The 14167-nt window shown below is 54.4% G+C and overlaps 1 protein-coding gene across 6 annotated transcripts in view; it reads left to right on the top strand.

The window, feature by feature from the left end:
• Window positions 1–14167, top strand: part of NBEA (neurobeachin) — a 449525-nt gene that overhangs the window by 202941 nt on the left and 232417 nt on the right. For all 6 annotated transcript variants that reach the window (XM_036011183.1, XM_028526291.2, XM_036011184.1 and 3 more), the window contains one exon: window positions 10039–10103. In XM_036011183.1, the coding sequence (XP_035867076.1) occupies window positions 10039–10103 (65 nt within the window). The remainder of the gene's footprint in view (window positions 1–10038; window positions 10104–14167) is intronic.

Here is a 14167-nt window from a genome sequence, read left to right as displayed (position 1 = left end):
CCCGACCGGGGATCGAACCCGAGACCCTGTGGTGCACTGGATGGCAGTCCAGCCAACAGAGCCACGCAGCCAGGGCAGCTACTCGTATGTATTTAGCGTTTACTGAGGGCATTTCAAACTGCAGAAGGCTTAGTTAAAACCGCCCGAAAGGAAGGACTACGCAGGGTGACCCAGCACCCTTGGGTCTCCCACAGGCCCATTCTGCAGGCTGTGTTCGTGGTGGTGCCGCACACGGACTCCACCACGCGGTCCGTGCTGTGTCTGTGTGGCCGGTGCGTCTTCCGCCCTGCGCGCCGCTGCTGCGCCGTCCGTAGCGCACAGTGTGGCTGCCTGTGGGTTACCGAGTGACTTCAGGAGAGTGAGGTGAACACAGCCCTCGATGTGATGTAAGTTTTTCAGTTGTGGTGAAGCACATATACCCCAAAATCTGCTGTTTTAACCGTTTTTAAGCGTGCAGTTAAGGGGCGTTAATGTTGCATTATTATGATTATTTATTTCAGAAGCATTTCAACACCCCAAACAAAAGCTCCACGCCCACTGAGCAGTAGTAATTCTGTTCCCCGTGCGCCTCGCCCCAGACTCGGGCATCTCGGCCCGGTCCGAGTTTCTCTGTGACGTGCCGCTCACGGTGTTTGGTGTGAGTGGAGTCACGCAGTGCTGTCCGTCGTGTCCGGGCCGTGTTTCTCATGCAGGGTTTCCCAGGCTGACTCACGTGACGCGTGTCACAGCTTCACTCCTTGGTGGTTGGAATGGTGGCCCGCTCTCGGTAGAGTGCTCTGCCTCATTCCCTGGTTCATCTCCTGATGGGCACACCTCTCGGTTGTCGTGACTAGTGCTGCTGGGAACGCTGGCCTACGGGAATATGTTTGAGTCTGTATTTTCCGTTATTTTAGGCTTATACCTAGGAGTTGAATTGCTGAGTGAAGTGCTAATTCTATGTTTAACTTTTCACGAAGTTGCCGAAGGGTTCTCCGCAAAGGCTGCCCCGTTCCACCTTTCCACCTTTCCACGAGGAAGGGATGGGTTTTCGGGGATGCTGCGGACTCCCCGACACTCAGCTCTTTCCCATTTTCACCCGCCTTCGTTTCCCGTGTCAGTCGCCTGCGGTCTCCGTCTGCATTTCCCTGGTGGCCAGTGACAGGCCTCTGTTCACCCGTCGGTCAGCCTGCCGGGCGCTTGCGTGTCCTCTTCAGAGAGCTGTCTGGGCGGTTCTCTGCCGCTCCTGGGGTCGGGGGTTTTCATTGTGCAGTGAGCGTGTCGTTTACGTTTGCTGGGTGTCAGACTGTCCTCACGTGTCTGATAGGAAGAGACTGTCTCCCGTCATCTGGGCTATTTTCATCCTCTTCCTACTGCGCTCTGACGCACAGCGTTTTTAACCTTAACAATGCCCAGTCGGTCTGTCTTTGTTGTTCCTGTCGCCTGGGCTTGGGTATCCTGCGAAGTAGCTCATGGCAGACCCAAGCTCCTGGAGATTTCCCTACATTTGGTCTGATAGTTTTATAGTTTTAGCTCCTAAATTTAGGTCTCTGGTCCGTGTGGAGTTAGTTTGTAGGTGCGCCGTGGGACAGGGACACGGCTTTGTCCCCTTGCCCATGCCCGTGTGTCCCGGCGCGCCCGGCACCGCGGGTCTCAGGACCCCTGTTGAGAGTCAGCCGCGCGCAGGTGCCCACGATGCCTTCCAGTGCAGGAGCAGTGCCTGTGTGTGAGAGGTAAAGGAATTCTTGGTGTTGTAGCTTAAGTGAAAATTCTGTTTACCTCACGTTTTCAGTGCTTATGAGTTCACTTAATGTGTGTCCTTTCAAACTCGATTTCTACACGGAAACGCAGAGTGACTCCTTCTATTAGCAGTGTCAGCAGACCCGCTGCCAGAGCAGCGGTGGTCTCCAGGTTGCTGCTTCTGACTCGTCCCCCAGCAGTGCCGTCTAGTAGAAATACGTGACCCTCGTAATATTTAAACGTTTCCAATAACCGCATTCAAGAAGGTTTAAAACGGTGAGATTATTTTTAGTACTATATTCTACCTGACCTAAACGTAACGTCAACCCGTAATCACTGTAAAAACTCATTAAGGAGATACTTCGCATCCCCGTTTCTGTGGCACTTCTTTCCAGCCAGGCGTCTGTTTTGTGCGTGGAACACGTGTCGGCGCCCAGCAGCCACGGCACAGGCGTTTGCAGACGCCGTGGTGCCCAGCGCGGCTCTCCCCTGCACGGGTGGAAGTCTGCCTGTAAAGCTCTGATGGTCGTGCGTCCAAAGACGGACCGGCCGTCCCGGAGGCCCGGAGTGCGGCGGGTCCCCCAGCGAAGGTCCGCTGTGTGTCCGAGAGTCTCGCACGGGGTTCACCGGGGCGATGCCTGCGTTTCCCTGCAAAACCAGCGCACGTGCTCACACCAGCTTACGCACCTACAGCTGCGTGACTTCTCGCGAATAAACATGGAACGTGTACTGTCACCACCCAATTCTGCCTCATGCCCGTGAAGCACAGCAGGGTCTCAGCATTCAAGGTTTAGTACCGGAAGCCCCTTCTGTTCCCACGTGGTAGCGCAGAGGTGGCGCAGAGTGACGGATCATCCGGCCGAGGCACAGCCGGCGACCCTGCACTGCAGTTTGGTGCGGGGGAGCCCGGCGGGGAGCAGAGCCCGGCAGCCCCACGCAGTGGGGCAGCTCCTGTTCTTTTCAAATTGCTCTTCGGCTGCAGTTGACACCCAGTAGTCTGTTAGTTTCAGGTGAAGTCAGTGATCACACAAGTGCACACCTTATGCGTGCATTGCCCCGGAGGTCCAGTGCCCGTCTGGCCCTGTGCACGCAGCGGGAGCTATTTGCGGGAGGAAAGACACTGCGTCTCCCACAGGTTTTCTGCTCTTAAAAAATAAAAAATACAAGGAAACAAATAAAAATAGGTTATGATGTGGTGACTAGAGGCAGTTATCATCACCATTTTGTGTGTTTCCTGCTAGTGATTTTTCTCTGTGCGTGTTTACGTACAATTTTTAAAATAGTGGGGAGGACACTTACTTACAACTGTGTAATCTGTATTTTTCTTTTGTACTAAACTATGATTCTCTGAATCTTTAAATGAGTATTTAAATATTAAAATGCTTAAGTTTTAAATTTTAAAACCCTTCTTTTTGTTTGACTTAAACAATAAATATGTGATTGATGTCCAAAAAAAACCCTTTGAAATGTACAGAATCCCTCATCTCCTTTCCTCACTTCCTATACCACCCGTTTTTAAAACTTCACTTACTTTCCAATTGTACTTGACATACAAAATCGTACTAGTTTCAGGTGTACAGCAAGACACTTACGTAATTCATGAACTGATCTCCATGGTGAGGCTGGTGCCCACCCGGCACCAGGAGCAGCTGTTACAGTATTGTTGACTGTGTTCCTGTAGCGCTTTTGTGACCGCCAGGTGTGCTTCTCGGTCCCCTCACCTTTTCCACAAGGCCCCTCTGCCCTTTCCCGTCCCGTCTGGCGGCCATCCCTTCAGTCTCTGTATCTGTGCGTCTGCTTGCTTTGTTTTTTATTTTTAGATTCCACATGTAAGTGGAATCATGTGGTATTTGTCTTCCTCTGGCTTCTGTCCCTGAGCAGAGCACCCTCTGGGTCCCCCCGTGTTGTCGCAAGTGGTCAGATCGCGTTCCTGACGACTGACACTCCATCGTGTGTGTGCACACTGCACCTCATCTGTCCTCTCACCGCTGTCGCTCACTCGGGTTGCTTCCGCGCCTTGACCGTGGTGAACGGTGCTGCAGTGAGCCTGAGTCCGTCGTGTCGTTTTAGATTGATTGGTGTTTTGTTTTCTTCAGACAAATGCCCAGAAGTGGAATTTCTGGGTCATAAGCACTTCTACTTTTAATTTTTTGAAGAACCTCCTTACTGTTCTCCACATCGGCTGACTGCATCGTTTTACAGTCCCACCAGCTGTGCACGAGGGTCCTTTTCTCCACGTCCTCGCCAGCACGGCTGTGTGCTGATGATTGATGACAGCCGTTCTGACAGGTGTGGGGTGGTATCTCTTTGTGGCTTTAGAATGGTTTTTGTTGTGTGATACACTTTAAACTTAGGTGGTAGTCCAAAAATAGGAGTATGTACAGAGGTCTCGGAATGTATGTCTTGAGAAGTATTAAGTGCCTGTTGTGTCTTTAGGTTATTGATGAACATTTTTTGAGGAGAGTAACTTCAACATACCAAGCACTTTCAGACCGTAGTTGAATAAGGCTGGAGCTCTAGCTGCTAACGGAGTAATTTTTTTCAGATTTATATTTTACTACATCTTTTTTAAGCTACAATGTTTATCACCCTACTGATTACCTACTCCTCGCTCTGCAGAAGCCTGGCATTCAGACGCCCCCTCCGGAAGAGTGCCACCAGCAGCCTGGTGTGACGCACACAAAGAGTGGCACATTGGCCACAGCGGGGACAGGCACGGAGCCCGGGGGTGTGTCCTGTGCACAGATGCAGGTCTCACGATAATCCCCGAGATCTGGGAAAGACAGCCCTTGCTGCCCCACAGATTGCAGACTGCCGTGGGGTTTCATTTGTTAGGCAGCCTTAAAAGTTCTTCTTTTATCAAACTTTGAGAACTGAAGATACTCAAAATCACATCATTATTAAATCTCACACTGCATGTTTGAATATGACAGACACTTTCTAAGTGATCCATATTTATTTTTTAATCTTTTCATTTCAAAAGGTGTCAATCTTGAAACTTTATTTAAAAAACCCTATTGTAACTTGTTGGTTTTCTGCCCAAATAGATCTTAAAATATGAAACATTTCTTCTATTTCTTATTTAATAAAAGTTGGCATTTCTTGATATTTTTTCCGATCACTTCTAGTTGCAGTTTTCTCCCAACAGGGAAGTGTACCCTCAGCAGCTCAGCTCAGCATGTGAATAGCCTTATATTTCATGTGTATTCTTCGACACAGGAAATGCTCTGTGTAAAATAACACAGATTACTTTCCATTGTAAGTATTTACAAACACATGGGTGTGTGCACCCATCCACACGGACTCATCAGAACATCTGTAATGAGTCGTTCTACATTTATTCCCCTAACTCACTGCTCCACTAAGTTCCGGGGACTCCTCTTCACATCTGACTTTCTGGGACTCACAGCTTTCCTTCCGCGGGCCCCCGGACCTGTCCACACGTCTCCACGTCTCCTGACGGCGTCTCTGTGGCCGCCCTTCGAGTCGGGGGCTCTTCGAACTGGTCCCTGATGCGTCATTTCTTACATCCGCTTTTCCCTGTGATGCTCCTAGGGAGGCGTTCGTGAAAGTGAACCATGAGTGTGAGAAAGCACACTTTAGATACTCGCACGTGTTCCTCTTGGTTTATCTTCGCGTGCATTGGAAGCACCACTCACCCTGATTCTCCCTCCGCAGAGTGTGTTCTTGCGCCCACCCTGCGCTCGTTAGCTGCTACAGCGCACTGCACGGAATCTGTGAGCGTGCCCGTCGTGGGCGTTCCCCGTGGAAATTGCTGCAGAGCGTGTTACCTTCAATGCCCGTTGGTGGGGAGTGCACGCCAAGGATGTAGGAAGTAAACGGTCACTTCTGGACTGTTCCCGAAGTCCCGGGATCTGAACTTTACCTTTTATTTTTACCTTGAAGTGCTTCCCATATTCTGAAAGATTTTGAGATGGACTGAGTCTTTAAGGACATAAAATTGTTCTTTTAATTTTATACAAAGCAAGAGGGAGCGAGAACCGTGCTGGAGCTGACGGGAGAGAACGCTGGCAGGTGACACGAACCGTGTCCCGGGTCCGAGATTCCTGCTGGGTCGTCGGGCTGCCGCGGAGTGACCGCGCAGAGAACGGGGATTTCATTGTCGCCCTTCTGGAACCCATTTGCCTTCAAAGGGTCTCGTTTCAAAGGGCCCCTCACTTGATACCCAGCCCTCTGAAAAGGCCGTCGTCTTCAGGAGACTTTATGCGCCATGCGGGAGAGTCAGAAGTGGTGACGGAAGTGCCCGAAGCCGCGGCGCTCCTCCGCGGGCACAGACAGGCAGCGCGGCGCGCTTCCTGCGAGGTTTTCGGAAGCGCAGCGTCTCCGGGGCCTCGCCGGCTTCCCGGCTGTCCACTCTCCCCGCGGGGGCCAGTGTGGCGGGAGGCCTTCGGCAGTGACGCGTAGACACGATTTCAAACACTGTTTTCCCTGCCACTGCCAAGAGACTGTCTTTGTTGAAATGACAGTAAACCATCTCCTCGTGTACGTTCTCTCGTGTGCGTTTCCGGTGCCCCTGGTTCTCTGGGCCGGCATGCGAGACAGAGGTCGGAGCCACGGGAACGGTTGCCGCCGCGGCTCTCCTCCGCCGGCCCGTCCATCCACGCTCACGGCGCTGCGGACCTGAGGGGCGACCGGCAGGCAGGCGTCCAGGACGCCTCCACACCCTGCGCTTCAGTTGTCACGAAGTTTGACGTCCCCCCTCTCGGCGTTCTCCTGAAGGAGTTTTGCAACTCCTTGAATCAGTTACCCAGTGGCCTGCGCTTAAGAAACACCTGTGCCCTGGCCGGCGTGGCTCAGCCTGGGCGTCCTCCTGTAAAGGGAAGGGTCCTGGGTTCGATTCCCAGTCAGGGCACGTGCCTGGGCTACAGGTGCGTCTGTGGTTGGGGTGCAAACAAGAGGCAACGGATCAATGTCTCCCACTTTTTCTCCCTCCCTTTCTCTCTCTCTAAAGTTAGCAGCCATGCCCTCAGGTGAGGATTAAAAAAAGAAAGATACTTACTGAAATATAAAACCAAATGCGCATCAGGGTGAAAGGACACAGTCATTGCCTAACCTAATGGCATCAGTCATGTTTTTAGCCAATTTATAAGATAAACACTTTCAGCCTGACAAAAATGCCGTGTAGGAGAATGAAATGCAACGTCAGGGTTTCGAAGGATCTGAAGAACGACCTTAGTTTAGAGATGTGGGTTCTTGGGTCATTGTGGTGCATGTTACAACATAATGATGCCCCGACAGCGCACTCTCTTACAGAGGAAGGCAGGCAGTTGAAGGGTGCGGAGGGGAGAGGCCCGGCCCTCGCAGACCACTGTGGGAGCCCATGGGCCTGGCAGGCCGGTGGAGGGTCTGCAGCGCTGCCTTCGTCGTGCGGCCACTGGGGAGGCTCCGAAGGGACGCCGCCTGCTGGGCCCTGTGCTCGGACGTGGTTCCCACGTGCTGGCGCCTTGTGCAAATCCCCGTCGGTTCTTCAGTTCAGGCGCGGTGCAGGGGCCCAGGTCTGCGTGATTCTGCAGATCCAGGAACACGCAGGCACTCGGCAGCGAAGACGACAGTGTGGGCACAGCCAGCCGGTCCCTGGCAGCACAGCCGCAGAGGCTGCGTCCTGCCTTCCCCGCAGGAGGCCGTGACCCAGCGCAGAGACGAGGGCGTCGGGACGCTCACGTCCCCAGGGGATGGCCTTGGGCTGGTACAAAGACAGAATTCTAAGTGCAGGGGCGGTTACGGTCTAGCTTGACCCCGTGTCCCATTTGCACAGGGCGGGACCAGCACAGCAAGACCCAGGAGGAGCCCCCTGGGCGCGAGGACTCCATCTGTCCTCTACTTAGGTGAACTCCTTTTTAAGTAGGAAACTTGGAGAAAATAGCAACTGGGATTTCAGGCTTTTTGAGGGAGGAGGTAATGCAAACCTGGTGCGGAGCAGAATGTAGGATTTGCCTCTCCTTAAATTCTGGGAGACCTTTTTCTTGTCCCTTTCAACTGCTGCTTCTTATCTGAAAAACGTGGATGGCTCCCAAGAGTCAGCCTAGGTCTGTGATCTTCTTTCTGTTTAGTCTCCTGTGGAGACTTGCCTGGTGCCGTCCTCTGGTCAGTATTTCTATCTAAATAATTCCCAATTCTGCACTCCTTTTTGCTTTGCCTGCATCACTCTAAATCCAACAAATATAAACTGAAGACAGCCTTAGGGTTCTCTCCAAATATGTACTCTTCAGGATTTCCGTGATACTGTTACCATTCTGTGTTGTCCGTGGTAAAAACTTCGTGACCTCGTTTGACTCGCTCTTCCACTCCGGCCCTTAACGCCGCTTTCCCATTCAGTCCTGGTGGCTCCTCTTCGTTTATCTCTTGGTTTTCGCGTCCACGTTGAAAATTCGAGCGTGGGTCCCTCCTGCCTCTCTCCGGGAAAGGCCTGAGCAACAATTCCCTACTGCTTGTTTCCCTGCTCGGAAATGACAAGCCACTCTTCTAAACCACAGGTTTCTGGGAAGGAGTCTCGCAGTCCTCCCCGTCGCTGGCTCTCTCACCCGGCAGGCCCTGCGCCCTTCGAGTCGCCCTCACTAACTGCTGCCGCCGCTCTGTGCAGGGTGCAGAGAGGCTTCTCGTGGGCGAAGGCGCCGTGCAGACATCTTCTGTTTGATCTGGCAGTCTTTAAGGCATTCTGCTCTGTGGTCTTTTAAACGCAGTATAATTTGGGGTGTGTCTGTGATATTTGATTATATACATCATGAAGTAGCTTTTTAGAAACCCTACTCATACTACAAGTTGATGCTGAGAGGGAGCCCGGACGTACAAAGAGCAAGTCACGTTGAAGACACTGTCTGGAAGAATCTGTCCTTCAGAGGACGCGGTTCTTCGCACGTAAGAACCGGTTCTTTAGGGTAACACCACAGTGAGTGTCAGCATTCCCAACAAACCGGCACCTTTGGGAGGACGTTGGTTTGCAGTGAATGTGAGGTGTGTGACGGTAATAGGCAAGATGTGTGGGGTTGATAGCAAGTCATTTTGTCAAAATGCAGGAGAAAGAGCTCCCTGTAATTTTTCCAACAGAAATGATTTGAAAGGTTTAATAAGCTCTGTAAAATCCAATCACAGCCTTGTCATTCTGATACACTCGCCTAGAGGCCGTGGTAGCTGAGACGCACGGTGTGCTGAGAACAGGCGCCAGGCCTTCACGGGGTCCCCGGTGGCCCCAGGCTGCTGCCCTGGAGTCCGAGCAGGCAGCGCCCTCTCCTGGGGAGAAGCGGGCCTTCCCGGGCTCACTTCCAGCAGTGCCTGTGCACAGGCCCCTGCCCCTGGGGCCGCACGGCTCCCGGCGGGCGGTTCGGCCCTGAAGGGGCCTGTGGTCAGCACAGAGCGCTGGGGTCCACGGGGCGCCGCACGGGGCCAAGTTCATGGGCGGGGAGGTGCCTGCCTCTAACTGTTGGATCACGGAGGAAAAATCTCTACCTGGGTGACCGGTAAGAATTTTCTTATAAAAATGTATTAGGGAAGTGTTCACTTATAGTGCTTTTATAAGGGATGTAAATTTTAATCCAAAAATTGCAGTGTACCAGCTATATTTAAAAAGACCCCAAGACTTGAAGTCACGGGAATAAACGGACAACCAAAGAGTCTGTTAAGAGCGCGCTCTGACTGTCAGGCAGACGTAGCCTAAGCAGTCCGCTTTCCTGGCCGGAAGCTCTCGCACTCGCCGACCCTGGAGGTCCGCAGTGGGCGGGGCCGCCAGGTGCCCGGGGCAGCCTCCTCGCAATCGGCAAAGAAAGGCGGCTTTCGGACATAGTTTTAATAGTAAATGCTTTATTTTTTACAATGTTGAAGGACGTTATCTACTCTCATGCTACATTTGCAATGTACTTTTCAGTCCTTTGGACTGCACATGTAACTGGAACTTTCCATTTCCAAATCAATGTAAATATGTTGTTTATATTTCCAATTTTCGTTTTTTAACCCTCAGTGAAGGTTTCCTACCTCTGGGACTAGATAGACTTTGTGCTGCAACAGGTCTGGCTCCCGGACAGCCGCGCCTCGGGGTGCTGCGCCTCTCGGGAGGCCGCTCGCTCTGCGCAGGGCTCGGGCCTGCGGGCTCTGGCCTCCCTCTGGCTCGGGCGGCGTCCGGCCCGGGATGGAGTGGGAATTCAAAAGCACCTTCTCGACTGAGGAATACAGTGTGTTTGTTAATTCTTTAAAAAGGGGTAGAAATACCATCACGTGGAGGTTGTTAACAGCATCAGCGTGACCCTCGACCCAGATGTTGCTCTCTTTCTCCTGCTCGTGTCCCTGACGCCGGTTTGCTTTCCCTTGCAGGAGTGGCAGAACTCCATTCAGAAGAACGCAGGCCTCGCCTTTATCGAGCTCATCAATGAAGGAAGGTAAGGGACTTCAGCGTTTCTAGATGGCTTGTTGGTGGGCCTTCGATTCCACTGGGCAGCTGTCCCTTCTACCCTCTGTCCCAGAAATGTGGAATAAAAATAGGTTTTAATTACATAATTTATCACGGAAGCATTAAAGGAGCAAAATTTAAAATGCTGGAAATACCTACTTTGGGGTGGCATGTGTGAACTGGAGGGACCATGTTCAGGAGGCTTCCCTGGGCCTGGAGCCACGCCCCCCGGAGCAGCAAAGTCCCCGTGAGCAGACGGAGTGAGCGGGCTGGGCCCCATCCGCCACTCCACCCGCTCCCCGTGCCCGCCCCGCGCTGTCCCGGCTGCCCGGCTCACCGCGTGGGGACGGCTCTGCCCGGGCGGGTTGTGCTGCGGGGTCTCCAGCCGAGAACGGGAGGGCGTCAGACGTGGGAAGCGGGACCGTCCGGTTGGGGATGTATACCTGCTGTCGTCACAGCGACACCCCCCGTGAAGTGACGCTGGAGCCCGCGCCACGTCTTTCTCTCGGCCGCAAGCCCTCGGTCGGTCGCTCTGCCGTCCCCGTGCTGTGTCACAGGGACTCGCTGGGACAGAGGTGACCGTCGTCATTTCGACGTGTGCGGCTTCTGCCAGCCAAGGGCCTGCGCCCCATGCAGCTCGCGTCTCTTCCCCCGCACAGAGCGTCCTTTCGGAGGTGATGGCTGTTTGGCAGGATCTCCTGGTTTGCTTTTGTTTCCGACCAAATTTAATTAAACCGATAAGGAGATAATGCTTGCTGTGGGTATAAATTACCTTCATCCGGGGGGGTTGTCATGAACAAATACTTTATAACGTATTCCTCTAAAATTAGTTTATATATGGTATGGAAACCCAAATTTTTAAAGTAACTTAAATGAGCTTAGTATTGTTGTTTTTTCCATCAATGTATTACAGTCTGAGAAACAGTCTTTGTTGTAACAATCCATCTTACTGTATTATCTCTCATTTGGATAGTCAATGCTTGAATTGCTTTCAGTCATAATAATACAGCTCTTAAAATGTGAGTACACTTTATGTTCCTGCAAAGCAGAAGATGCGGCAAATACCAGTTTTTTAAATAATATAAATAGGCTTGCATAGTAACACACTGTAGTTCCTATAAAAGCCTGTTATCGTCTGAGGTGGTGACAGTGACTGTTCATCCTCAGGCGGTGACGCCGGGGAGAACACGGTTCTGCCTGGACGTCACTGTCAGATCGGCCGCAGAAACCTCCCGGTGCGCACAGGCGCTCACTCTGCTCGTCCGTTTCAGCCGGGATGTGAGAACCAGAACCATCTTGTCACAGGCAGCTCTCTGAGGGGTCAGCGGGATTGCACCTGCACCACTCAGATCGCCGTCCTCGTGTTAGACAAGGAGAATGATGGGACACTTGCTAGTATCGGAGGGTTTTTAGCTTTTGATACTGTGTTTTGCTCAGTGGTAGAACTTGGGGTTTATTTTTTTGTTTTTTGTTTTGTTTTTGTTTTTTTTTTGGAAAGTGGTTGGAATTTTAGAAAGTAAATTTTTGTTTAAATGTCATTTTATGAAAATCTCCAAAATGCGCACTGTGATGTTCTCTGTGCCGCTCCAGGTACGGGTTTCTATTTTTCACCAGTCTGCCCTCCAGTAAAGGCGACTTTGGAATAACCCTTGACCCCTGACCAGCTGCAGGCGCACAGGAACCGGCCGTGGGCACATCAACGCAGCAGGTGTCTGCCCGGCTCCTGCTCGGTCCCAGCAGTGTTCTGGGAACTATTGGTGGGGGGGAGGCGGACAGGGGCCCGCCACCTCCCGTGCGGCGGCGATGCCAGGACGGGGGGCAGGCGCCCTGCGAGCCTTCAACAGCGCGCTTCACCTGGACTGCGAGGGCGCGTTTTCCAGCTGGTGGGCCGCCGGGGTGTTCAGGAGGCGTCTCCACGAAGGGACCCTGGATGTGGACAGCTGTGTGGTGCCTGACCGTGGGAGCGGGGCCAGGCCGGGCGGAGGCGACAGAGTGGGGAGAGTAGGGGACAGCCGTGATAGAGTAAACTAGGGTTGTAAAGACGTGCGTCCACGCAGAGCTGACACGGCGTGGCAGCGGTAGCCTCTCAGCAAGCAGTGCCCGCACAGCGGGACGTCCCCTGTGAAACAGGCCTGGCACAGACCTCACTGCCGCACCCAAGGGAACTGGAAGTGGGCCGCAGGCTCACTGCGGGTGCGAGACGACGGGGGTCCTGGCAGGACAGAGAGCGCGCACGGGAGCGAGCCTAGGCGACGGGGCATGGCGGGGCCTGTGCAGCTGCAGCACCAGGGGCCTGGCCCGCGCAGGGGAGCATCGACAGCCTGGACTCAGGAGACGCGCCGGCGTTCACTGTGCACGAGAGGCCAGGCGGGGGGAGACAGGCACAGACAGAAAACGCTGGTGCCGGACCGAGCTGGCAGAGCACCATTGTCTGGAGTACACGGTGACGCGGTGGAGCTCGCCGCGAGAGTGCCGTGAACCGTTTCAGGACACGGGCCAAAGCCGACACAGGGACGGAAAGCGAGCGTGTGAGCAGGTGCCCCGCAGCCCTCAGGGCAGTGCTCGCTGAGACTGCAGGGGCAGGCCGCCGCACCCCTGGGAGAGGGCCCGAGCTCCCAGACTCCGGGACCCCGGGCGGACCCACAGCTGGCCAGGGTGCGAGTGCTGGCGGGAGTGCCCAGTGGCACCTGGGCGGACATGGCAGCGGTTTGTCACAAAAACGAACCTGCTCTGGGCACACGATCCAGCCCCCACGCTTGTCTCTGCCCCGAGAAGGAGCAGACTCCCGTGCACAGCAGACCCGCACTCACAGGCTCACAGCCGCTCCGTTCAAAATGGGCAGAACGTGGAGGCCGCAGCCGCGGTGCGCACTCCGTGAGGGAGGGACAGCAGACCGCGCGTGTGTGTGACGCGTCCGGAGGAAGGGCTGTTTGTTGCTCACCGCTGGAAAGAACACGCGGTCATGCCACGGGGAGAGCAGCGGAAACCAAGTTGCACGTCACTAAGAGAAAGGAGCAGGTCTGAGAGGCTGCACGCTGAGCGACAGGAACCGTGTGACAGTCGGGGAAAGGCCAAACCATGGAGAGGACGATGGGACCGGTGGTCTCCAGGGGCTGGAGGGAGAGGGAGCCCGCAGGGCTTCTACAGCCGGGGCCTCACTGCATGCGATGCTGCAAGACCCGTCACAGGGCGGGCCGGACACCTGGCGGCGGACCTCTGCCTGCACCCGCAGAGCAGGCGGCACCGAGAGGGGCCCCTCGCGTGTGCCCCGGCCTTTGGGTGACCCTGGCGGTCAGCACGGGCTCTGCTCCTGGCTGCTGCGGGCTTAAAGCTGCTGTAAAAATAAGTCTGCAAGGCAGGAAGGAGGCTCCTAAAAAAGAAGTATATACCAACACATTACCTTCTTGGTTGAGAGCTGGGAGATAATTAGGAAATAGGAATGTGAAATTTTTAAAAAAAGAGGAATGTAATTCTGGGCCCAGGGGATCCAGTAGAGACTGGGGTCGGGGGGCAGAAGACAGCTGACGGGCGTGGGGAGCTCTTGCTGGCCAGCGCACAGCTCCGGGGCCGCGCGTCGTGTGCTGGCCGCACAGAGGCTGGGACACTCTCCAGGCCAGATTGTGCCACACGGGGTCTCCCAGCTGAGCGAAGGCTGCCGGGTGTGGCTGCTGAGGGCCCCGCAGGCCTGCTGAAGACGGACGGTGGTGTGGGACTGACCGACGTGGTTGCCAGGGCTCACGACGGGGGCCAGGCTGCAGCGTCCCTCGGCAGCTCGGTCAGGACTGCGGCTGGACGGGGCAGTGGGGGGGGACATGGGGTCCGCGGGAGCCTGACTTCCAGCCTGAGTGGCTGGGTGGCAAATAGTGCAAACGCAGTTTCCTTAGGACTCCGCGGGGTAGGGGGTCGTGGCTTGAGTGAGAGGGGTTTTCCCTGCGGGCCCCACTGAACTTTGAGCTCCGGGCGACGTCCCGGTGGAATCCCTGGAGCCTGGGAGTTTGAGCGTGGGGTCAGCGCTCGTGTGGTGTGCAGTGGGAGAGGAGACGGGTGTGACGC

The sequence above is a fragment of the Phyllostomus discolor genome, chromosome 11, assembly GCF_004126475.2.
Source record: "Phyllostomus discolor isolate MPI-MPIP mPhyDis1 chromosome 11, mPhyDis1.pri.v3, whole genome shotgun sequence".
NCBI classification, from domain to species: Eukaryota; Metazoa; Chordata; class Mammalia; order Chiroptera; family Phyllostomidae; genus Phyllostomus; species Phyllostomus discolor.
Note: the sequence above shows the minus strand (reverse complement) of the source record. Positions and strands in the feature narration are given on the sequence as shown.